The 23,131-nt window shown below is 55.0% G+C and overlaps 10 protein-coding genes across 10 annotated transcripts; 3 read left to right on the top strand and 7 right to left on the bottom strand.

The window, feature by feature from the left end:
- Positions 1-300: 300 nt before the first annotated feature.
- BGZ61DRAFT_27171 (uncharacterized protein) lies at positions 301-2,564 on the bottom strand. The gene is made up of 4 exons (XM_046238397.1): positions 2,275-2,564; positions 1,512-2,194; positions 1,074-1,460; positions 301-1,023 (listed from the first exon to the last, which is right to left on the bottom strand). The coding sequence occupies exons 1-4, from the start codon at positions 2,462-2,464 to the stop codon at positions 424-426; spliced, it is 1,860 nt and encodes a 619-aa protein (XP_046112842.1). The 5' UTR covers positions 2,465-2,564; the 3' UTR covers positions 301-423.
- Position 2,565: 1 nt separating this feature from the next.
- Positions 2,566-3,830, bottom strand: BGZ61DRAFT_27170 (uncharacterized protein). Its single transcript, XM_046238396.1, has 3 exons — positions 3,710-3,830; positions 3,217-3,646; positions 2,566-3,163 (listed from the first exon to the last, which is right to left on the bottom strand). The coding sequence occupies exons 1-3, from the start codon at positions 3,710-3,712 to the stop codon at positions 2,745-2,747; spliced, it is 852 nt and encodes a 283-aa protein (XP_046112841.1). The 5' UTR covers positions 3,713-3,830; the 3' UTR covers positions 2,566-2,744.
- Positions 3,831-4,460: 630 nt separating this feature from the next.
- Positions 4,461-7,823, top strand: BGZ61DRAFT_408809 (docking domain of Afi1 for Arf3 in vesicle trafficking-domain-containing protein). Its single transcript, XM_046243201.1, has 3 exons — positions 4,461-5,789; positions 5,850-7,091; positions 7,142-7,823. Exons 1-3 carry the CDS (start codon positions 4,917-4,919, stop codon positions 7,559-7,561), a joined length of 2,535 nt encoding a protein of 844 aa, XP_046112840.1. The 5' UTR covers positions 4,461-4,916; the 3' UTR covers positions 7,562-7,823.
- A 247-nt stretch (positions 7,824-8,070) lies between these two features.
- On the bottom strand, positions 8,071-9,061 carry BGZ61DRAFT_526073 (family 1 carbohydrate esterase; the record flags this gene model as incomplete). Its single annotated transcript, XM_046252890.1, has 3 exons — positions 8,071-8,154; positions 8,222-8,326; positions 8,387-9,061. 3 exons carry the CDS (start codon positions 9,059-9,061, stop codon positions 8,071-8,073), a joined length of 864 nt encoding a protein of 287 aa, XP_046112839.1.
- A 658-nt stretch (positions 9,062-9,719) lies between these two features.
- Positions 9,720-10,217, bottom strand: BGZ61DRAFT_526072 (uncharacterized protein; the record flags this gene model as incomplete). Its single annotated transcript, XM_046252889.1, has 2 exons — positions 9,720-10,064; positions 10,128-10,217. The coding sequence occupies 2 exons, from the start codon at positions 10,215-10,217 to the stop codon at positions 9,720-9,722; spliced, it is 435 nt and encodes a 144-aa protein (XP_046112838.1).
- Positions 10,218-11,899: 1,682 nt separating this feature from the next.
- On the bottom strand, positions 11,900-12,270 carry BGZ61DRAFT_308073 (uncharacterized protein; the record flags this gene model as incomplete). The annotated part of the gene is made up of 3 exons (XM_046238767.1): positions 11,900-11,930; positions 11,994-12,113; positions 12,173-12,270. Coding segments are annotated over 3 exons (249 nt in total), but the record flags the coding sequence as incomplete, so codon positions are not given.
- A 533-nt stretch (positions 12,271-12,803) lies between these two features.
- BGZ61DRAFT_512516 (uncharacterized protein) lies at positions 12,804-14,639 on the top strand. The gene is made up of 2 exons (XM_046252148.1): positions 12,804-12,967; positions 13,021-14,639. The coding sequence occupies exons 1-2, from the start codon at positions 12,886-12,888 to the stop codon at positions 14,445-14,447; spliced, it is 1,509 nt and encodes a 502-aa protein (XP_046112836.1). The 5' UTR covers positions 12,804-12,885; the 3' UTR covers positions 14,448-14,639.
- Positions 14,640-14,921: 282 nt separating this feature from the next.
- Positions 14,922-16,737, bottom strand: BGZ61DRAFT_337999 (Zinc/iron permease; the record flags this gene model as incomplete). The annotated part of the gene is made up of 3 exons (XM_046239086.1): positions 14,922-16,397; positions 16,454-16,584; positions 16,668-16,737. The coding sequence occupies 3 exons, from the start codon at positions 16,735-16,737 to the stop codon at positions 14,922-14,924; spliced, it is 1,677 nt and encodes a 558-aa protein (XP_046112835.1).
- A 2,175-nt stretch (positions 16,738-18,912) lies between these two features.
- Positions 18,913-19,937, top strand: BGZ61DRAFT_471411 (uncharacterized protein; the record flags this gene model as incomplete). The annotated part of the gene is made up of 2 exons (XM_046248214.1): positions 18,913-18,976; positions 19,093-19,937. The coding sequence occupies 2 exons, from the start codon at positions 18,913-18,915 to the stop codon at positions 19,935-19,937; spliced, it is 909 nt and encodes a 302-aa protein (XP_046112834.1).
- Positions 19,938-20,331: 394 nt separating this feature from the next.
- On the bottom strand, positions 20,332-22,210 carry BGZ61DRAFT_489078 (WD40-repeat-containing domain protein; the record flags this gene model as incomplete). The annotated part of the gene is made up of 2 exons (XM_046250171.1): positions 20,332-21,981; positions 22,034-22,210. The coding sequence occupies 2 exons, from the start codon at positions 22,208-22,210 to the stop codon at positions 20,332-20,334; spliced, it is 1,827 nt and encodes a 608-aa protein (XP_046112833.1).
- Between the last annotated feature and the right edge of the window lie 921 nt (positions 22,211-23,131).

Below are 23,131 nucleotides of genomic sequence, written 5' to 3'. Positions count from 1 at the left end.
TAAAGTTCTCCAATTCCATGTCGTCAATGATGCATGCAAGGCTAGGATGTCGCTTCGAGGGCCCATACAGGGGGGCAGGACAGCCAGGTCCTCGGAGAGACTCAGTTGTCAGCGATCCCATGCACTTTCAGATAAAATCAGGAACGCGCTGTTAGTAGACACACTGAGCGGCACTGTTGCAGTTCTCCAAACCTGGATAGCTCGGGATGTTATGTGTCAGTCTCAACAAGCTGGGCACTACGGATGCTCTTATAGACCGTCACAAGGTTATTGATCAGTTCTGGCTTTCTCGTTGGATTTACCCTGTGCATATAACCCCTCTGGAAGCGCAGTAATCAATTCCCTTGTAGGGGGCAAAACTATGAAGTAATAACGTTACTAGGCAAGACCCCGAGTTGAAAAGAGGCTAAAGTCTTCACCTCCTTACCCCTCGCACCAATCATGATCCGTAATGACCTTAATATTTACCTGGCAGCGGTTGAACCAACACTCTAGCGTCCCTTTCAAGATGAAACATTGCCACTCTGTCTCATCATTGCAATGACTGTGTGTAGACGAGGAGGAGAATTTTACTCTCATTGTCGTCCATGGCAGGGACCCTTTAACGCGATTGTCTTGGAAGGTTGTCAGGCATATGTGTGAGGGGTCCGTTACTGTAACAACAGGATCAAGGCCAAACCGACACTCCCCGACGGCTCGTTGAGCACCGGTGGCGTACTCGAAGATGATGCCTCTGCAAAACTGGTTCAACTTGTCCTCAAAAACTTCCACGCGGGTGACATTATCCAATGGGACTGAAGAGTAAAATCCAGGTTCAAAAGGCGCTTCAGAGAGCGGTTCGTGTGGTCGAAATTCAGGTCGGCTCTGGACATCCGAGCAAGTCCCGAAAAGGTGGCCTTCTCGGATATCCACAAAGGGGTGGTGTATCAATGTGAGGTCAGGTCCAGTGCCAAGGAGCGTATCTCTCTTCTCTCCGGCATGGCTTTGCCCAATACCGATATCGCCGCAAAGAGTCGTGCGGAACTACCACAGTTAGATGTCGGACAGGTAGAAGTTAGGTTCGCGATGCTCACTAGATATCGAGATACCCCTTCGTACTCCATAATCGGGTGTCTGCGCCTCTGCTTCCCAAAAGCCTGGATCGTATCACCTCGAGGAAGAGGGAGATACGCCCAAGTACAGTATCTCTGTGCAAATAGTCGCATCCGTTTGAAGGTCTCGAGGGGATTTGGCTTGGCGCTGGTATGCGCATGTAAATCGACTAGGCCGCCGTTGAGAAAGAAGGTGATGCCGGTGCACTTCTGTGGGTCGATTGTGTTCATAAGCTTGAACGGGAGATCGTATACTTCTTTGGAGATTTTCTGGAAGCCATGGCACTCCATGAGATTGGGAGGACATGGCCTGTCCCAGATCTTTACTTGTGTCGGACCTGGGGGCAGATTAAGATGTGCCAGCCCGTCCTACCTAATGTTAGTTAAGGCTTTAGTAGGAGAACGAGTAACTGAACGAGCCTTGAAATCAACAGTAATGTTCTTCAAACACTCTTCGGATTCGACGACGTACGCTAGGGCGTCGGAGGATTTTGGGTGGGGCTTAGGTCGTCCTTCCAGTTGCTCAATCCGCTTCAGGCCTTGGAAATCGATTGTGAGGCGAATAAAACCTCTGGCAGGATTGGCTAAGATCGTCGGACTAGTATCTCGTTCCCAACTGCCAATCTTGTGCAGCGAAATATCGTCCAGCTGGTTGAGAGAAGGTGTAGACAGTCTCTCGATTCGGTCCAAGACTGAGGCGAATCGCCAGATAATGTCTGTCTTCGAGTGATTCCGGATAAGGTCAGCAATTTCGAAGGGCATAGACTTTAGTAGGGGAATGTTGTAGGTTTCAGCAGCGAGGGCGATACCTCTCTGAACGTTGGTCCTGGGATCGAGATAGAGAGAAGAGACTGCGGCCCATGGCTGGGTCCAGTGTGCTAGCGCAAACAACTGGCTGATTTTGTCTTTGAATGTGCTCTCTTTCATAAACAAATTGAAGCAATCGGCGTGGACAGTGATGCTCTTGAGAGTTCTTGGATCGGGGTCGTTACGGTTTTCAACAAAGACTGCCCAGTCGCGAGGTGTTGTATATGTCACACAACGATGCGGGAAAGGGATCGAGCACTCGATTAGAAAGCACGAGGAGTGGCTATCCCACAGAACTAGTTATGAGGCCCAACGCGATTAGTTTCTCACACTACTCCAGTTGGGCCTTCAGATGAAGGCCGGGAGGATTCTGTACCTGGGACGCATGGCTCGCCTCTTGGGATGTCAAAGCCACATGCCCCACATTGCTCCAACATGCGAATCCGCGTGTGGTAAGGAACACCCTTCGGTCTCACGGGTAACCGATATGTTGCCATGACGGACAAAGTGAGTTGTAAGCTTCCAAGCGGTGCTTCGTGAGCAGTTTTCTGATCTTGTCTCAACATGCCATGATCACGTGGACTCGTCAGCGCTTATGGCGAATCTGACCAAGGTGCAGCACTCTTGAGTCTTGGCAGCCAATACGATGCGTTCTTGGATATCGCCAGCTGGGCCTGCTGCAAGCCACGTTTGCTTTTCACAAGTATGCTGATCATGATTGCTCCTGTTTATAGTCCCACTAACCTGCTCATTTCCAATACCAATCAATACCCGACCAGCCGATACCCAACCCAGTCCCTTCGCAGTAATGTACATACAACCTAATAGACCTGATGAACGAGACGCTTAGTCTTCCGAGTTCTCATTTGACTGGTTCTCGGAGCCACCGTTGGACCCCATGATAGAGTTGACAAACTCCTGGTATTTGAACACCTCACCTCGCTTGGCGCCGAGGTGGGCGTTCATATTCCGGTTGAAGGCTCGTCGCCCGGTGAATCCACTCATGATCTTGTCCACATCCGCTGATGTCAGCGCCCGCTCGCCGGGCTCGGGTGCGGTCTCGAGCAATGCGTTTCGCAACTCATTCAAATCCACCTGGCCGCTGTCATCGTCGTCGAAAGCCGAAAAGGCGGAGAGCAGTTCAGCGCTTGGTGAGAGCGCTACCAATGCCTCGGCCAGCGAGTTGAGGAAAGCTGCAAGGGCAATGGTTTGAGGAGCGGATGGGGGGAAGAATTTCGAGACATCAGATGCGCTGGAAGGTAGTCCTGGGTTGAGAGGTCAGCATTTAACTATCTTCTTCGGCAATGCAGATTCTTACCGAGCTGGCTGAGCATGTCGGCGACGTCTTCGCGGTTGACAACGCCATCGCAATCCCGATCTAGAATCTGGAAGCCATCCCGTAGTGTGCGAACCTGCGCGGGCTGCAGTTGTGATAAAGCACCGCCATGCCCAAGCGACTTCGACACAGGTGTCCGAACGGCGCCCATTCGTGGAGGGGATGAAGCCATGTCTACTTCGGGGGTCTTGGCTTTGGGAGTCCAACTAGGCTGCGTACTCGTGGGCGTCGTCGGCCTGGCGAATCTGGATGTCGAACTGCCAAAGGGCCCAGACTTGCTTGGTGATCCGGTAGGTGTTGTGTGTCGAAGCGGCGAGGGTGAAGCGGGCGACTCGGCTCGTCGAAACGGAGAGCTGCGGGTGGGGGATGAGCCATAGCCCAGGGGCGAGGGCTTGTATGCAGTCGGCACAGACTGGAAACGACGGTGTTAGTAGGAATGCATACGCTTGCCAGGGTTCGTGCTGGTGAAAGGTACCATTGTCTTGAACGTGGGTCCTGCGCCGAGAGGCGGGATGGAAGCAAGCAAACAATGTTGATGGGGTATGGGAGGGAAGACGATGGGGTCGGCTCGAGGGAAATGTCTTGGGGAGGCGTGCGTTAGAAGCGTGCGTAGGAGCGAGGTGTCGTATTGCGATGGGCACTCGGTTGCGTCACTGGAGGCGAGGTTGCAGATGCGAACGCTTCAATCTCAAAGTAAACAAATCCGGGTCGTGATATGGTAGCTGGGGGGATCGGAACCAGCAAAGGTACGTACCGCTGGATTGGAGCCAGTTGCAGTAATTACCTACCTACCTTAGCCTCCACCCCCACCAAAGCCTCCAGCCACAAGCTTAAAGGGCTGCACGAGCCACACCAGCCACAGACAGCGGGGAGCAGCCAAGTCGCAAGTCGGACCCATGGGGAGGGAGCGTGGCGGTCGCAGGACGCTAGGGGTTTGCCGCCAGGACCCCTCCCACCACGAAGTTGACCGCCTGCGGCTGGTAAGTTAAGTTAGGGGGTCTTCAGTGGCTTTCAGTGTCTCGCAGTGGCCCCTCGCGGACTTCCAGCGCGCTGCTAGCGGGACCTAGGGGCTCTGAGTGGCCGGCACAAGCTCCCCTGTCCTGGCTCAACCATGCAATGCCGGCATCCGCAGGCGGGCACGAGCGCCCAACCGCCCACAAGCCCACCCACCGAACGATTTTCAGGGGCTGCTCACTGCCTGAGGAGGAGGGGAAGCTGTGCCTCACCACCACTAATTCTAACCAAATATCATCCTCGTCCAATCGTCGCCCAATTGTCTCCAGCGTCCAGCCAGCCTCCACGAACCGAACCAAGTGAACTCGGGAAGGGCTTGCGGCCGGTTCCAGCAGATCATGTCTTGGATTGAGCTGTCCGCCTGAATCAATTCCACCTGTGCCGTGGTAACCGCCGGGAGTTCTGGGTTGTTTGGCTGCATCCGTCCCCCTTGTGAGCTGGGTTGAGTGACCGCCTTGGCGACCGACTGGCCGCACATCGCATTGCATCGCATCGCATCACGTCGAATCGCATTGTGCCGAATCGCCCTGTCTCGGCTCTTGCACCGCAACTTGAACCGCAACACCACCGGATCGGGACCCTGCGAGGCAGCCGAACTGCGCGGGGCTTCTTCCTCTCCCGTCGGCAGCTAAAGTTTGGGCTCTGCCCAGACTGGTCTATCGGCTGTTATGGCTTCGTTCCAGTCGACCATCTCGAATCTTGCGTCGCGGACTTCCAGCAGCAACACCCCGACCACTGCCAACAGCGTCGTTGGCAACGGGAACAACACCAATGCGACGATACCCAAGCGACGCACCTCGCTAGCATCATTCCCCTCGTCGCGCTCGACCTCTCAGATGTCCCAGCCCTCGCCGCCGCCGTCGAGGTCGCCTTTTCCCCCGGCCCTCGACCCTGATCGTGTCTCCGACCCGAGTTCAAAGTCCAAGACGCCCTCAAGTGGCTTGTCGTCGCAGCACTCGTCCCTGTCTGCGCCGCGCCGTATCAATGCCGAGGGTCGTCCCTCGAGGAAGCTTCGATCGCAATATCCGCGGACGTCAACCGAGAACCATGTCGAGTATATTCTTGTCGCCTCCTTCGATATCGATCGGGGCCCGATTATGGAACACCAATATCCGGTTGCCATTACTGGGGACGAGAACATGTTGGCGGAGCTGATGTTGCCCGATCAGGCCCATGCCCGCAACCAGGACTGGACCATCTTCTTCCTCCACAAGGATACCAGCCAAGAGGAGGAAGACGAGGAGCGCACAGCCAAGGAGGAACGAAGAAGGCGGCGCAGGAGGAGGCGTGACAGGGCCGCAGGGATAATCGACGAGGAAGACGAAGACGACGAGGATGATCTCTTGGAGGATGAAGAATGGGACGACGACGATGACGACGACTCCTCGTCTACCGATAGCGAGCCTGAGGGCGGCGAGGGCCCTCCACTGATTTATGTGCTGAATCTGGTCAACACGAAGCATGACAAGACGGTCAAGCGAGGCGCCATTGTCAAAGCCATGGCCATCTGCACGCGCCACCCCTTCTTGCATATATACAAGGTAACTAAGTCCCGGACTCACTCTAGTGTCCGCGCACATGCTGACAGCCGCGTCTATTAGCCCTTACTATTATTAGCCCTGGAGGAATACTTCAAGTCGCCTGTTCCGGAGACGCTGGCCATGCTTTATGATGCTGTCAATGCCATGGACTTGTCGCTTATGCCCAAACTTAGCATCCTCGAGAGGTATTTGCTTCAAGCGAGCGACAACAAAGACTTGTTTGTGGAGAAGTTTGAACAGATGATTCAGCTGCGTATAGCCGAAGACCAGGCCGAGGATCCCATCGACCAAACGTTGGACACAAGTCGTAGTCCCCCCAAACCGACAGGCATATCGCGAGCTGGCACCAAGGCCCATGTTGAGGGCGGCCAGTCGATTTACTCCGTTCCCCGTGACACTCACGAATTCGAGAGCAAGGTCATGTACAAGGGCATCCCCATCCCTATCAAAGTCCCGGTGGCAGTCATGCCGGAGACGGTCGGTGATTTCTCCCTCATCAAGCTCATCCAGAACATTTCGGATACACACATCAAATCTCCACAGCCGTTTTCGTTGCATCCCCATCTGACAACGAATGGCGTTAATACGCACCCCGTTATTATTCTTGCAAATGCCCTGTTGACACAAAAGAGAATCATCTTTCTGGGGTACAACATGCCTTCGGGCGAGGTCGCAGAAGCTGTGCTTGCCGCTTGTGCTCTAGCTTCGGGTGGTATTTTGCGCGGCTTCACACGTCACGCTTTCCCATACACCGACTTGACCAAAGTTGATGACCTGCTGAATGTTCCCGGATTCATCGCTGGTGTGACAAACCCTACGTTCGAGCATCACCCTGAGTGGTGGGACATTCTTTGTGATCTACCCAGTGGCAGGGTCAAAATAAGTAGCAGGATTGACGCCGCCCCCGTCACCGAGGGCCTGGTTTACTTCCAGCAGCAGAACTCGGCCTTTGCCAATGTTGCAAGCGGGACCGCCAACAACACTCAGGACTTGACTGGTGATAATGCGTTCATGGCCGATATCCTCCGTAGCATGGCGGCAAGGCACGGTGAGCGTGTTATCCGTGCCAAGTGGCGCGACTGGGTTAGCAAGTTTACTCGTATCGCCGCCCAATTCGAGGAGAGCGTGTATGGCGCGAGTGCTCTTTACATTGGGGGCGATGACCAGGATTTGATGCCGGCGGGCGTCAATGGGCACGGCTATGTCTGGCCTGACGACACAGCGAAGCATAAGGAGCTCGCTGGTAATGTCACAAGGATTGAGGGCTGGCGCAACACCCGCAGCTACTACAGCTTCATCCAGGTAAGACTGCATACGCGCTGTGACATGGAAGCAAACACTAAAGGAATCAGGACCTCGCCCAGGTTTATACAGTCAGGCCGTTGAAGGGCTTGGATCTTGCCCACATGCATGACCGCCTGCGCATGCAACGTCTCTCGCCCGCGCAGAGCAAGGACATCTACGAAACATTCTCAAAGCATATCCGCACGTATGATGAAATTTGTCTTCTGCTCAGTGTGGCACCCGAGTCCCATGCAGGACTCTTCTACATCGCACTAGGACTATTCCACAAGGATCGCGATGTGCGAAATGACACTGCCGACTTGCTGGATCGTATCTCCGAGCACGAGGCGGGCCAACATTGGTGGAAGAGCATGAGCCGGTTCGAGAAACTAGCATATCATCGCATTCGGCGCGAGGCCGAGGCTGAACGTATAAGGCAAGAAGGTGGTGATACAATAAGTCCTGTCGTGGATAATAGGGTTAGCTAGACGTTGAGAATCGGCGAAAGAGGAGGAGGGAGCAACGCGTCATTGATGGAGTGGCATTTGTTCGGGAATCGGGTCATATATCTTTCCATCTTCAACCTACGGGTAGACACTGTCGCAACTTATCATCACTCCTAGCCATTACTCATCTAGGCGGCGTTGTCAGATTCACGGGGGAGACAAGGGGAGCAAAGTCATGGGTTCTACGGGTTTGATGAGCATGTTATTGATGAGCGAAATGGGACTATGTCTCGAATATTTTAGTGATCAATTTTTATTATTATTTTGGATTCCTTGGTGAGATGGAAGGGACTGACTATTGTGCCCTTCGTCTCAGAGATGAATCTGCTCCTCACTTGTTGATTTTTCGATGGGACTGTCAGACTCAATCTCCGGCCCTTGGCGGTAACTTCCAGTACATCTCATATATACCGACGTGGCAGGGTGGTATTTCATATCCAGGGTCCAATAGACACGAAGTTGTCAATCGCTCAAAGACGAGATTCGGCTAGTCAGAGGAGACCCAGGGCCTTGGCGGCGTGCTGGACGTGGTTGGCACCGAAGGTGGAGATGAAGAAGTAGGAGTGGTCATAGCCCTACGGTGGTTAATGTTAGCATGACAGATCATTGAAGACGATATATGAGGGTTAAGGGGGACCATACCTCTCGGTAGTTGACCTCAAGAGCATCGACACCAGCCTCCTTGGCAGCCTTTTGAAGGTTCTCAGGGAGCAGCTGGCCCTGCTTGTAGAAGTTGTCGGCAGTTCCCTAATCAAACTTGTTAGGAATCTACCCGGCCTCTTGGTATCATGCCAGAGATATACTCACCACGTCAACGAGGGCGTTCAGAGGACCCTTCCAGTTCTTGACCAACTCAGTGGCATCGTGCTTCTTCCACTCCTCCTTGTCATCACCCAAGTATCCGGAGAAGGCCTTCTCACCCCAGGGGCAGTTGATGGGGTTGGAGATGGGAGAGAACGCGCTGACACTCTTGAACATGCCGGGGTTCTTGAGGTGCAGCGTCAGGGCGCCGTGGCCGCCCATGGAGTGGCCGCTGATGGAGACCCGCGACGAGTCAAGCTCCTTGAATGCGCCGAAGACGAGGCCGGGCAGCTCCTTGGTCAGGTACGACTCCATCTTGTAGTTGGTGCTCCAGGGATCGCGCGTGGAGTCGATGTAGAAGCTGGCGGCGCTGCCAAAGTCCCAGCTGTCGTGCTCGCCGGGCAGGTCGAGGCCGCGCGGGGACGTGTCCGGGTACAGCAGGGCGAGGCCGAGCGGCGCGGCGTGGGCGTGCAGGAAACCCTTGTCGGTGACATTGTCGGGCGTGCAGGTCAGGCCGGAGAGGTAGATGAGGAGCGGCGCGGGCTTGGAAGCCGAGGCGGACGGCGGCAGGTAGAGGGTCAGGTTCATGGGCGTGCCGGTGGTGGCGGACTGGTGGGTGAGCTTCAGGAATCGACCGCCGAAGCTGGTGATGGTGGCGTTGGTGGTGAATGCGGACGCCATGGTGACTGTGGTTGTGGTGCTGTAGGTTGAGGAGGTTGAGGAGGTTGAGGAGGTTGAGGAGGTCGAAGGAAGAGAAATGATATCAAGGAAGGAGAGTGATGATGTAATGAAGAGGTATCAATCAATTGAGGCGGACCAATTAAATACGGCCTCTAGATTTATATAATTATTTAGAGTCGAAGAATCTCTTCTTTCGTCTCGCAATGCAATGCGGATGGGATGGCCGTCATATAGATACCCGACAAAGCTGATCCAGCTCATTCCAGAGTGGATGCGGGGGGAAACCCAAGGAGGGGAAGCTACCGGGGTTCCCCACATCGCCGCAACGCCGAAATATCTCCCATTCCCAATGCCAATCATTCTGTCAAATTCCGAGTCGCCTCCCGGTAATGCTCCCGATCACGGCTCTTCGATCGATTAGTTGCCATGCTCCTATAGGTCTGTCATGGTGCGATGCTCCCATCGTTGCCGTCCCTGTTTCCCAAAAACCTTCCGCCCAGTGTATGTAACCCATTGACCAGTTGCCGCACCCTTCCCAATTAGGACAAAAGACCCGTCCCGGAACTCCGCATAATTAACGTCCGTCACATCATAAAGTCTCGTTTTTCCATTCATGGTTTTTTTCTTTCCGTCTCGTATGCACTTGGCCGCGGCTGATCTATGCGGTCCTCTTGGTGATGCTGGTGCTGGTGCTGGTGCTGGTGCTGTTTGACCACTTCTTGGCCGAGCAGTCAAAGCTCTTGAAGAGCGTGTTCCAGTGGATAGCGCCGAGGTCGTACTTGTGCTCGTAGTTGAAGTCCACGGAGCCAAAGGTGCATCCTGTGGGGCTACGGCAGATGCCGTCGCAGTCCGTGGTGCGCGGGTAGCAAGAGAAGGCCTCGCCATCGGGAGCAAAGGTGTTGATGTTGGCATGGAAGGGCTCCGGGAGCTGGTGGCACTTGTCCAGCTCGTAGACCTCGTAGTGGCAAGTACCAGTGGCGTTGACGCCGGTGCATGTGAGGATCTGAGATGTGTTAGAAATATTCAAGAGACTTGGAGGGTGTTGATAGGGCGGGGAGAGACTTACACCTCCGATTTCTCGCTTCTGGAAGTTGTGGATGGGCAGGGCAGAGGCGACCATGACGGCGATGGTAGCGACGGCGACGGAAAACTTCATAGTGGCGGTTGGGGTGGGTGGGTGTGGATGGTTGATGGTTGATTGAGTAGTTGTCTGAGATGTAAAGGAATTTATGAATGAATCGAATTCTTGGTCAAGGCTGGAGAGATGTGGTTGACAATTACAGTTGACTCGAGCCCTTTTTACTGTTTATCGTCTGTGGCGACTAAAGCCCAACCACCGACTTCGCGATGAGGGATGCACCACCAACCTCTTAAATAATCAAGCTGGAACAAGCACCATCCATCCGCGTGCACTTTCCCTCGTGCGACGGCTACAAAGTCCCACGTAAAAAGCCGCTCCCTACCTAGCGAATGGATCCCATCGACGTCATTCGCCCGTCCAGCAATGGCATGTCATGGACAATCATCGAGCGGTCCGGTCGTGATAGTCCCCCGCCAAAGATGGGGCCGCGAGCCAGTCTCACTGTCGGCCCTCGCATTTCACAGGCCGCCCCACTGCCGACACACCGAAGGATACGAGGACGGCCCGTCGACATCTGCGAATAGGAAGCCCCCGTCTTGATTGCCCGCGGAGCGTCCGGACGGCGTGCGTGGCTGCGGCTCTTCCCCAGCCAGGTGCCCGCAGAACGTGGCAGAAGGTTGGAGGCTGGAACTGCGGTTGTGGCTCGTGGTTGGTCGATCGTCGGCTGTGCAACCCGCCACACAACCACACAACAACCACACAGCCGCCGCAAGCATTATGCATGCGGTCTGGTCCCTGCGTCGCTTGGCTATCGTACGGTTTCACCATCTTGAGTCCAGCCTTTTTTGCATCGTCATTGCCTAGTTAGGCCTCTCGGCTATCGTCCCGGGCCAAGCCGTGGAGTCGCGTTTGCATGTTTTCAGTGCCATGCCGTCATGTCTCATTCCACAACGGAGATATAACGTCAGGTCCCACGCCGATCTGTATCAAGACCAGGCACGAGGCGTGGCAATTGACATCACGAGGGTCGTGCATTGCTAGACCGGCTTATCACAGCGATTGCGACAGAGAGATGTGACATGCCATCCAAACTTTGTACTCGTGATGAAACCACCGGTCTACTTGAATGCCATGTTTGTCAAAGACTGGCTTTCCGTCACTATGATGAGAGCTAGAGTCAGATTGAATACCGTTTGCCTAGATGCAGGCATTTCTCTAGGAATTCTTCCCGAAATCAGTCTGAGCTGGGCGGTCATGGCCGCCATTGGTCTTGTTGCCCAAATACCCCGATTATATCGATCCACACATTCTCCTGCATCCCAGCACCTCGTTTGCCAACCGTCTCATTCTTGTTCGTTCGGCAGTAGAACCAAGCGGAATCCTAGCCGGGATTGTATCTCATTCTCGCTTTGCCTCGCCTTGCGTGACAATGTTGACCACGAGACTTTCTCCTGGGCTTCGGCACAAAGCAAACTACTTCTCGCCGACTTGGACGATGCACCAGCAGCAAGAACACGTAACCCAAACAATGCCTTTTTGTTTCTTTTTGTCTAGTTCCAATGTACAGTCAAAATGACAAACGCCACGCTCATACATCATAAACGACCTTGGGGAAGTGGGATGCACCGCGCAGGGGTGGAGAGTAGGAGAGAATGAATCGACTCGGATTGATTGTCGTCCAAGGCAAAAGTTATGGGTATATGCGCCTTGAATCCAATCAATTCATTCGTCGTCCCATTTCCCTTTCCTCTTTACTGCAGCAGCTCCTCGCAAGTCCAGTCCTCGTAGCTGTGGGCGCGTCAGTCAGTCTCGTCGGTCCCAAGCCCAGCAGTTTGCTGTGGTTCAACTTACTAGCCATCCGGGAGGTATCGTCGCACGATCAGAGGGATCTTCTTCTCTCGCATCTCCTTGATGGCGATTTGGAGGGGATCCGTCTCACCCTCCAGATCGACCAGCACTGGCGCATTCATGCTAAGTTCCTGTTAGCACGCGTCTTCGCGTCGCAACATCCTCCGCGAGGCTAGACGAACCTGATTTGCAGGGCGCGAGTGCCCAGAATACGCGCCCTCTCGTACTTGGTCATGTAGGGAGTCGTGGTTCGGTCGCTTTCGGGGATCTTCTTGTCCTTCAGGAGCTTGTCGCCACCCTTAAGTGCGTTCGCTGCGGCGGAGGGATCGCCCGAGACGACGACATTGTCATCGTCTCCGTTCTGTTGTTGCTCGCCATCCTCGTCGAGAACCTCGGGGTCGTAGAACTCGGCACCGTCCTCCTCTTCGTACATGGCCTCGTCGCTACCAGGCACGCGTTAGACAAATGGCCAGAGGATCGGAGGCTGTGGCCGGTCGCTGCCAATTACTTACCCACCACCACCGATATCATCATCGCCAAAGTCAGACATGATGCAGGATATTCACAAGAGCGAGTGAAAGTGCTGGGGGGAAGGGCTGCCTTGACAAGTGAATGTGTAGACAATCCTTGAAGCGGCTTTGTTCAGCCTCGCAAAAAAAGCCAAAGAGCCATGGGATAAAATCCGATTTCCCCGAAGATGTTCCGGTGCTGTGGGAAGTGGTCTGTGGCTAGTGCGGGAGGGGAGTGGGGCGCGCCTGCCCGCCAAATCGCATGCATCGTCACCCACCGTAAAATTTTGAAGACACCGCCTTTAAATTGTTCCCGATTCTGCCGGCTCGACAAGATCCAGTTCCTTCAACACCAGCCAAGCACTTGGCCCAGGCATGATAGCACCATGAGTAAACGCGGCGCTGTCGACTCAGCGCCTGGGACGCCCCCTGCCAAACGGCACCAGGTTGACGACTTTGATGACATTTGTTCGTTTCCCTGCCTCTCAATCTTGTTTGATTCTGCTAACCACCCGAGCCAGACATTGACGACCCCGATGACGATGTCACCTCTGCTCAAACACCTGGATCTGTATCCGAAGCCGATTCCCCCATGACCGCAAACACCGGTGGCACAACTCCCCGCCCAAAGTTCCCCTCAGATCTCAAGACCCTCGCCTGCACCTGGCCCGACTGTCCCAAGACCTTCAACCGCCCTGCTCGATTGCGGGACCACCTCAACTCTCACACCAATTCCCGACCATTCAAGTGCACATATGCTGGCTGTGACAAGGATTACATTGAGGACAAACATCTGAAGCAACATGTCAAGGCTGTCCATACACTCGAACGGAAACATGTCTGCCCCAAGGAGGGCTGTGGAAAGAGCTTCGTCACTGGTACCAGACTCAAGCGCCACCAGGCTGTGCACGAAGGAGAGGAGAGATTCCGCTGCAAGGACTGCGGCCAGAGCTTCCGCAAAAAAGAGACCCTGAACAAGCATTCCCGAAAAGATCACCAAGGCTTGCGAGCCCACCCATGTCCTGAGAAGGATTGTGACGCCGCATTCGACTCCAAACCAGCCTTAAAGCGACATCGAGAACGAGAACACGGCGAAGCAAAGTTTTGGTGCGGTGAGTGCGGCTTGAAGCGGATGCCGGATGGGACAGAGCAGCGTGTGGGATTTACAACAGAAGTGCTCCTCCAAGCTCACGTCCGCCAAGAACACCAGAACTGTATGTTCTGCGAGTTCAAGTCCGCCACTCGATGGGAGCTTGAGAAGCACGTCGAGATGCACCACTCTGGGAAGACTGTCGAGGATCGAAAGACGATTGCTTGCCCATACGCGGACTGCACCAAGAAGTTCACAAAGAAGTCCAACCTCAATGCCCACGTCCGAACCGCCCATGAGGGCTTCCGCTTCGTCTGCGGAGAGGTCGATATATCCAGTGCAGGGCTGGTTGGATGGAACAATGACCAGGGCTGCGGTGACAAGTTCAGCACCAAAGTCCGTCTGGAGGATCACGTCCGCTACAAGCACCTCCGCCTGGAGCGCCCCAAGCTTTCCAAGGTACAGGCTCCCGAGCCGGACCTTATCGACGAAATCTCGGGCGTCGCGAACCTCGCCAAGCAAAATATCACATGCCCCCACTGCAGCGAGGCCTTCTTCCGCTACCATGACCTCGATGTGCACCTCCAGAGTTACCATGGACCAGGTGGTACCGCCGAGACCGACCCCGCGCTCTTCCTTTCCCAGACACAACTTGGCACTGAGCAACACCTTTTCGGTGATGACTTCACCGCCCTAAACCCCTGGTCGGAGAATATACATCAGGAAGAAATATTCGCTGCTCAGATGAACTACGGTCCAGCTCACGACGAGTGGCCAGAGGACGAGGCCAACATCCTCCTCCTAGCACGAGGCTCCCAGGAGCATGATTCCATGATCGACCCTGCATTAGCAGCTTGATGATATGATACACATGAAAACTAGCGTTGGTGATCGGCCCTCGCAATGTAATTTAGATACCCCTAGCCTCGTGGCTGCAGGAGACTTTACTCGGTAGTATTTCTCCAACCATTATGAAGGATATGTTAGTAAAAAATCAGCGGGTAGCGCTCGCGAATGGTGTTGTCAGATGGAGGGAAATAAAAGCGAATTTCAATTTTAACCAGTGCCGAGTTTGTTACCTCCGTTCATCTATGATCCTGAGTTGCTAATGTGAGCCTCGTTTCTCCGCCCCTGGCGATGTTGAAGCCGACGTAGTATATACAAAGCAAGAAGTGTAAAAAGCCCATCCCAATGCTGATCCATTAACCAACTCCATACTAAAAACAAAGCCGAAACAGGAACAGTCCTGCCACAGAATTATGCAGCACGTGAAGCCAAAAGGAAACTTTGACTATCAAGTCAGATCAATATTCGCGAGTAAAGAATGATATCTCAATGCGACCCGACCAGGGCGTTGCTCAGCCCCAGCAGCGCCATTCCGAGGAATCCAAAGAAGATGCACAGATTACGGTTATGGTTTAGGCTCAGGCCCTCAACGAAGAGCTGAAGGGCTACGCTGACCATAATACCGGATGTGATGGCAAACAGACACGCATACGCGACAGCATTCGGTTCCAGGTGCCTGCGACTGGCAAGTTTGAACCACAGGGCGGCGATGCCGGCACCGAAAGGCTGGGATAGACCGCCAAGAACGGCCGACCAGGCTATAGCGCGCCAGCGAGAGCCGAGAGCCATATAGAGCGGGAGGCACATGGCGAATCCTTCCGTAATATTGTGGACAAACAAGGCCATGAAGACATTGAAACCGAGTGTTGGATTTGCATGGTTGGTGGCATAGGTAATGAAACCCTCGGGGAATTTATGGAGGGCGATGGCGATGGAGGTTTGGAGGCCGATGGAAAGGAAGGCGTTGGTGGGAACATGGTGATGGTGCTGTGCCTCGATATCATCTCCCTCCTCCATAGACGAGCATGAGGCATCATGCTCCTCATGCTCTGTCTCTTCCTCTTCCTCTTCACACATAGGATCCAAGGGCTCGCGGGAAGCGGCTCGACTAGTGCGAAAGGTCGGACTAACAAGAGGCTCAGATGTGTGGCTGTGGTGGTGTTCATGGTCATGATCTTGAGTATCATCGCCGTGAGCATGGCTATGGTCGTGGTCGTGGTCATGATCGTGACCGCGATTGCTATGCGCGGCGGCAGGTAGAACCGCCCCAGTAGTGGTTCGAAGAACTGTTTGGTGCCGAGATGGATTTGCAGATCGATTAGCCAAGTGTTTAAAACATTCTTGGCCGCATGGGTCTGTATATCCGTAACAGGAGCCAGACTCGTCGCAGTTGCATTTCGTGTCTTGGACGAAAGACAAGACGCGCTTCTGTACCTGGAACATGGACGATCGTCGTTCAGCAGCTTCCGAGTTGCCCGTTGTCGCTCGGCTGCGGCTAACCACAGCAGTACTGATAGATTGCTGCGCCATCCTGTCGCTGCGGGTCGATGCATTTCTCTTCAGCGAGTTAGGTCGACGGTTGCGTTCCGAGTCAAGTAAAGGGGTGGTTTCCGAAACAATCGCATGGCCGTTGCCGTTTTCGAGGCTCGATATCGACTGGTCCATCTTGGGGCGTGAGGAAGCACGGTTGGACATTCGACGCCGGGCACGGCTTGCTCGGGACTGTCTACGGTCATGGCTATGACCGGAGTGAGCATCCTTGGTCGTCTCGTCGTGGGTATGGTCGCAGTCGACCACATGAGTAGGCATATGTTGGTGCAGAAACCGCGAAACTGACTGGATACCAAGAAACCCCCCAATAAAGCAGGACATCATAAGGAGTCCAGCCTCTTGGTCGGACCAGCCGGCGCTTTTTAGGTATCCCTTAGACTCAGGCAGCATACTATACAGCGCCGAGAAGAGCTGGGAATAGCGTTAGCAAGTACTCCAGAGACAGGTCACAGTCGGAGAAGTAGTACCATGACGCCAAAGCTTAGGCTTAGAGAGCAGGCGAGGAAGCCATTGCTGTCCTGGATGCGGAAGTTTCGCTTCCCAGGGAACAATCGGACGATTATGTCAACACAGACAACGGAAGCACCGACAACGCAGGCTGGAGAAATTTGCAGCGTCAGTACACGAATGTCAAGAGAGGCACCGGCAGGCGCGAGAAGAAAACCTGAGGGTTGGACGCACCAATGCCGCTGACAATACACATAATCCATCCACGAGTGTCATTGTCGAGGTCCCTGATCGACAGAGCCATGGTTACAACTACTCCTCCGCCTCCGACGAGGGCGTGTGTCCTAAGAGCTCGCGAAGGTCACAGCATGTGCGTTGGGAGCGAGACTGGAGGCGTAGTACTGGAGGTGAGACTGGGACCGCGGTTCAAGTTGAGCCCGGAGGTCGACGACGAGACTGACGGTGGGCGGCGAAGCTTGAAAGTGCGTGGTGGGACGGATCTTTCTGATGGCGCGCAAGCGTAGCGTCGGCCACGGACGGAGCAGTTCGCGAGCTGCTGGGGCAAATGGGGCCTCGCTAGAACCAGGATGTGAACGTCCACGAAAATCGCAGCGGTTCGAACTAGCGCAAGGTGAAGACTTGTCACTTCCAAGAGAAGAAAGATGGGGTGAAGAGAGGAGAAATGTAGGTGAAAGGAAGACAAAGACGACGACGGAGCTACGGAGCAGAAGGGTGGTGATGTAAAGCAGGGACGAGGCAGGGACGAGGCAGTGTGGGATTGCCTCAGTCAATCACAAGCAGGGCCAGACAGCTCAAGGGGAAGCTACAGTGGACAAGGTACCTTTCGCCTTCCCAGTTTCCACCCGTTGACTCTTCTCGAGCGCTGGCGCGTGGGGGGGAAGGCCCAGTGCCAGAGTTAGTGGCCTCATGGCTGCTATACAGTCGCTGCTCCCGGTGCGCGACTGGGTGCTCTGGGCCACCGGTGAAGGGGGCGCTGGAGTGGAGGTTGGCCCTCAGGGTTCTCACCTTCTGTGAAGCCGGCTCGCCATTGGATATCGCCAGATGGTCGCCCGCCCACATTCGCCCCAGTGTCCAGGCTTGTAATATGTAAATCAATGTTTCGGTGAGACAAAAAGCATATGTGCTATCTACCAATGCTTGCAGCAGAGATATGGACATCAGGTAGGATCCTGGCAGCCAGTCTAAAATCCATCTCATCTGCTCACCATTGCTCGTGGTCGTGGGGAGAATCGAGACTGGAAGGGCCTTGTCCACTAGACCCGCGCTAGACAGAGCCCCATTTCCAGCGTCCTCCACTGTCATTCTGTCAGCGTGATGCTGACACCACAAATGGATCGCCATGTCTTGACGCTCTTTGTCTTTCTCTTCCGTCGACTTGAGGCTCCCCCGGATGAGGCAGGTAGCTACACCACGGCCGTCTCGGCCACCTTTGTGCAAATGCACCGCATGCGTTTGCGGCGCAGAATGGAATCAAGACCTTGCATTTATAAGCCGGCGCCAGCCATGCCAACGAATCAAACCCGCGCATATCGTCATCACTGGGCTTAGTGCGAGCCTCAGGGCGTATCAGCGACGTCGGGTTGGCATATCAAACACCATCTTGAAAGGCAATCGGCTGGCTCCGTCAATGGCCACTCACCGGGGTCCAGGGCGAGCAGATCCCACCTCCCTAGGTAAGAATCATAGAAATCTACATCATGGGCAACATTTCCAGCTTCCCCAAGCAAGGGAGTCTACTCTTTCTTCCCTCTAGGGCGACAGTAGAGTTGCGGAAATGGCGGATCCGGCGGCCCGCATGCACGAGACGCTCCCGCCTCAACCTTACCTATGAAACACCCTGATGGCCGGCTCGCATTCCGAAGCCGCAATGAACCAACAAAGCAGGCGGTAACACCGCCAAGATGAAGAGCAGTACGTACCTATATCCGGGTTTCAGGAGAGGTTCGAGATTCATTTGCGAACCGGACTCCGTCTCAGCGGCTCTACATGACATTCTTTCCGATCACTCACATCTCAACTCGCATGCCTATCTAACACGCACACGGGGACACCATGTTACACACCGAATACCTGTCCCAGCGCAGGAGCTCTAGCTTCCGCAATCCCTCCAAACTCGCAGCCTACTGACGTCAATACGGTGGGACCCCCACGATCCCAGCAGGACCCTTGATCTGCCCGCCGCGGGAAATCCCCGGCTGCCCCAGCTTCGGTGCCAAAATTTCTGGCAGCCTGTACCAGCTCTCACGCACACCGAAGCGTCGGTTTGAGACATCACGGCCAACCTACAGTTGGAAAAAGTGCAATTGGGTGTGCCTCCACCTCGTGACCTGCTGGTAGACGCCCCGTCTCGTCCCGTGTTCATCTCGGCTGAGGTTTCTTTAGTTCTCTTCCTTCCCCTCCCCGAAACCGAAGCTTCACCCTAGGCTCGAAACTTCTTAACTTCGTCATCTCCACCACCATGTCCAAGGCTACTTTTGCAACACTCGCCATCGGGGCTGGAGGCGGTGCCGCCTTTGCCGCTGGTTTATACTCCCTCCGCAGTAGCAAGAGCTCCGAGGCTCAAGCTCCGCCCACCACCGCCAACTTCTTCACCGCCCCCCCGCCCTCCCCCGCGTCCGCTGGCATCCCGACATCTCAGGTATTCGGTCCCCGGCCGTGGTCCCTCCCACGTCGCCCCTCGCCGGCAACGCCCCCGTCAACCCGGCCGGCCTCTTCGAATACGGCTTCCCCGGGCCCATCTCCGACGTCGCGACCCGCACCGGCCTCGTCTCCGGCTACGACCGCCGCACCCGCAACCCTCACTGGGTCGTCGAGCACATCACACCCGAGTCCCTCCGCCGTCGTGAGGGCGACCGCAAGCACTCCAACTTCGCCGAAGATGAGAGCGTGCCCGCCAAGTTCCGTGCCCTCCTCAAGGACTACTACCGCAGTGGCTTCGACCGCGGCCACCAGGTCCCCGCTGCCGACTGCAAGTGGTCCCAGGCGGCCATGGACGACACCTTCTACCTTTCCAACATGTGCCCCCAGGTCGGTGAGGGCTTCAACCGCGACTACTGGGCACATTTCGAGGACTTCTGCCGTCGCCTGACCATCAAGTACCCCTCCGTTCGCATCGTCACCGGTCCCCTCTACCTCCCCAAGTTCGACCCCGTCGACAAGAAGTGGTACGTCAAGTACGAGATGATTGGCAACCCACCTTCCGTCGCCGTACCTACCCACTTCTACAAGGTCATTTTCGCCGAGGATGGCAAGGCCGGCGGCAACGTCGCCCTCGGCGCCTTCGTCCTTCCCAATGCTCCCATCAATAATGCCAAGCCCCTCACCGACTTCGAGGTGCCCCTCGAGGTCGTCGAGCGCGCCAGTGGTCTCGAGTTCGCCGCGAAGCTACCTGTCCAACGGAGGCGCCGCCTGTGCGCTGATGCTACCTGCTCTCTGGTGATCAGGGAATATGCTGACAGGCAGAAGGCCTCCCCCAAGGCATAAGGGGGGTAGACAAGAGAAAATGATATATTTTCACGAATAGAGAGGCTTCTACATAGCCCTTCTAGCCTAGATAGTCCCAGGCATAGGGATTCGTTGAGCTTCACATGTGCTCCGAGAAGCCTGGATCAAACAGACATGTTGCATCTACGCAGCAAACTGTTTCACGGCATCAGCTGAACATACGTGAGAATGAGCCACATCAGCATGGCCATCGTCGCATGCATACCAGCCATTTAAAAGAAACAAATTCCTAAACCTTCTCCATATAATTATCTGGTTCCTGGATAGAGCTCCCAAAGAAAACCCATGATTGTCAACCTCATCAACTTTTCCTCATTCTACCACCAACGCCGTAGGGTATCGAGCTGTTGACATTGCAAATGACTCCGCCGTTTTATCGGATCCGATTGTACTTCCCATGTCGCTGCTCCTGTCGCAGACTCTCCTCTTGGCTGGGCAACGGGGCTCGTCGTCGCGGATCCCCCTTATCCATATCAAGGCCGGGCATAAGCGGCGGGGGCACAGGTAGGGTGAAGTTGCCGGGGGGGGGCAGGTTCCCTGGAGGAGGCATGAAGCCAGGGGGCAATGCTCCAGGGGGTGGAAGCGGGACGCCCGCCTTCTTCATCAGCTCAATAAGCTGTGCAGGGTCAGGAGGGTTGTTGGGGTCAAGGCCCGGAAGAGGAGGCGGAGGAGCGCCATTAAGGCCGGGCAGAGGGAATGGGAGAGGTGGAGGGGGAGCACCCGGGTTTGCACCCACGCCAGGAATCATCGGTGGTGGTGGCACAGCAGAACCAAGACCGGGGACGCCTCCACCAAGGGGAAGTCCAGGGATGCCGGGAAGGCCAGGAAGACCGCCAGCTTTCACAGCTGTATCCTGGTCGACCAGTGCGTCCATCTCGTCCTCCAGTTGTTGTTGCTCCTCCTCCTGTCGCTGGCGTCGGTTGCCGCGACGGTCCCAGGTTCCTTGGGCTTCGGCAGCCGCCTCTCCGATATGGTAGCGGTCTTGGAAGACTTCGTTGTCTCCTGGTCGCGCACGGGTCCAGAAGCGAGTGATACGATCGTTCGATCCAGATGCGAGAATATGTCCCAGAGGATGCCAGTCAAGGGACCAGATGGCATAGTCGTGAGCATATGGGACCTTGTGCGTTGGCCAGATGGACTGAGCAGGCGCCGTGGTCGGATCAGGGCTGTCGTATGGTGCAACCGTCAGTGGCTGCCCCGGTGGTGGGTTAGGGGTATCCAGTAAGTAATGGAACAAAGATCCATCCATGCCACCAGTGCTGAGCAGATTAGGATGGATCGGGTGCCATGCTAGGGTAGAGATGTCCTTCTCGTGACCCTTGAGCAGACAGATGTCACGCATCATTCTGAGATCGAAGACTCGGGCGGTTTGGTCTCGAGCAGAAGTTGCCAGGCAGGCACCACGAACCTTCTCAAACACGACCTTGGTGATAGTGCTCTTGTGGCCGTGGAGAGTTGTCAGGCATCGACTGGTACGAGGATCCCATAGCTTGACCAAGTGATCCTTGGATCCAGACACCAGCAGGCCCTTGGTCGGATGCCAATCGACGCTTTTGGCATCCCAGCCGTGGCCCTCTAGTTTCGACTCCATGGAACCCAGAGCAAAATCGAAGATCTTCAGTGTCGAATCATCGCTAGCGGTGACAAACTTGGAGTCGTTGGGGCTGAAGGCCATATCTCGGATAGGATCGGTGTGGGCGTTGATGCTCTGAACGTTGTTGAAATTTGGCTGCCAGTACTTGATTACTCCGTCGTGGTCAGCTGAAATGAGCCAGTCGTCACTGTGGGAGTATTCCAGGGATCGAATCGCTGAGTCGTGGGCCTGCATGATGGTTTCGAAGTTGAAGCCTGTTCCGTTCCACAACGTGAATTCACCGCTTGTCGACGCAGTCAACAGTCTTCGACCTTCAGGGGTCCATCGAACAACGTTGATGGGGTGCTTGATCTTATTAAGAGAGGAGTGCAGGTGCTTGATAGGAATACTATCACCAGCTTGGGTTGGTCTGCCTGCAGGTGGGATCATCTAAACATCATTAGCACCTCACCCAGCAATATCAGGAGCAGGTACAACTCACGTTGACAATGTAGCTGGGGCTTGGCCGCTCAGCTTCGCCCATGTAGCCGCCCTTGTAATTTGGCACCCGGTTATGCTGCCAGTGCGTCACGGTAGCGCCATAGTCGGTTACGGGTCCTGATGGGTTGACGGTTAGACCTTCAAACAAGATCGCCTTGTCTCGATGCCTCGCATCCATAGCCAAAACAACTCCGCGAAGCCAATGCAGAGTGCGACTGCACAGTGAATGGAGGAGATAGGTTCAAGCGAGAGTGTTGGAAAGTGAACTTGGAGGTGAGAGCGAGTAGATGGTTGGGGTGAGGATGTAAAGCAAGTTATAAAGGTTCAAGGTCATGCTGCTCCATGGTGAATCGCCACGCCAGTGTAGTGAACGATACAATGGGAACGTGAATGTGATTCAGATAAGGACAATAGAGCCCGACTGGGTGCTGATCATTGTTGAGGGCGGTGGCCTTTTTGAATGTGCTTGTGGGTTGAGTCTGTAGCTATCCGCATTCTGCCACTAGACAGAAAGGGAGCAAACCGGACAACCAAACTGGGAGTTCACAATACAGAAGATGAGAACAATAGAAAGACTCACGTCGACCCCGGACTTTGACAAACCCATCCTGCCCCTGACCTCCACCATGGTCACCACGGTCGCCCCGGTCTCCACGGTCACCTCGGTCACCACGATCGCCTCGCGGCTCATAAGCCATTGTGGCTACTACCCTTTCAAGGGCTCTAGCATCCGCGACAGGCGATGGATCTTGAGATGGTGGAACGCGTCGTTTCCAGTAGATCAAAGTCGGCAATGATGAATTGTGGGTCCGCGAATACCGATAGGAGGTTGTGAATGAGTTGCCTTGTAAGGCGCTTGAAGGTGAGAGAGAAGTGATAAAAATGAAGTCAATCAAACGACAGAGCTATTGACCTGTCGACCTGGCGCGTTCAATGAGGTGAAGTCTGGACCAGCCCGAGCTTGGACTGGGATTAAGCGCAGATCAGCCGAGCTCCCCAAAATCCAGGTCATGTGACCCCTACCGTCCTGGAGCATGTCTTAGTCACCACACCTTACCCACAACCCACCGTCGAGTGCTGAATCTCCGGGGCTACACGC

The sequence above is a fragment of the Ilyonectria robusta genome (genome assembly GCF_021365365.1).
Source record: "Ilyonectria robusta strain PMI_751 chromosome Unknown BGZ61scaffold_1, whole genome shotgun sequence".
In the NCBI taxonomy this organism is placed as follows: Eukaryota; Fungi; Ascomycota; class Sordariomycetes; order Hypocreales; family Nectriaceae; genus Ilyonectria; species Ilyonectria robusta.
The sequence above is the reverse complement of the archived record's forward strand: the minus strand, read 5'-3'. Positions and strand labels throughout refer to the sequence as shown.

Excerpts from the sequence above, each read along its gene's own strand:
- BGZ61DRAFT_408809 (XM_046243201.1), top strand. The coding sequence starts at position 4,917 with ATGGCTTCGTTCCAGTCGACCATCTCGAATCTTGCGTCGCGGACTTCC. Across the intron at positions 5,790-5,849 it reads CCTTCTTGCATATATACAAG|CCCTTACTATTATTAGCCCT; the intron begins GTAACTAAGTCC and ends CGCGTCTATTAG. Across the intron at positions 7,092-7,141 it reads GCTACTACAGCTTCATCCAG|GACCTCGCCCAGGTTTATAC; the intron begins GTAAGACTGCAT and ends TAAAGGAATCAG.
- BGZ61DRAFT_27171 (XM_046238397.1), bottom strand. The coding sequence starts at position 2,464 with ATGTTGAGACAAGATCAGAAAACTGCTCACGAAGCACCGCTTGGAAGC. Across the intron at positions 2,195-2,274 it reads AGGCGAGCCATGCGTCCCAG|TTCTGTGGGATAGCCACTCC; the intron begins GTACAGAATCCT and ends CCTCATAACTAG. Across the intron at positions 1,461-1,511 it reads ACATTACTGTTGATTTCAAG|GACGGGCTGGCACATCTTAA; the intron begins GCTCGTTCAGTT and ends AACATTAGGTAG.
- BGZ61DRAFT_512516 (XM_046252148.1), top strand. The coding sequence starts at position 12,886 with ATGAGTAAACGCGGCGCTGTCGACTCAGCGCCTGGGACGCCCCCTGCC. Across the intron at positions 12,968-13,020 it reads TGACGACTTTGATGACATTT|ACATTGACGACCCCGATGAC; the intron begins GTTCGTTTCCCT and ends CACCCGAGCCAG.
- BGZ61DRAFT_27170 (XM_046238396.1), bottom strand. Across the intron at positions 3,164-3,216 it reads CGACATGCTCAGCCAGCTCG|GACTACCTTCCAGCGCATCT; the intron begins GTAAGAATCTGC and ends CTCTCAACCCAG.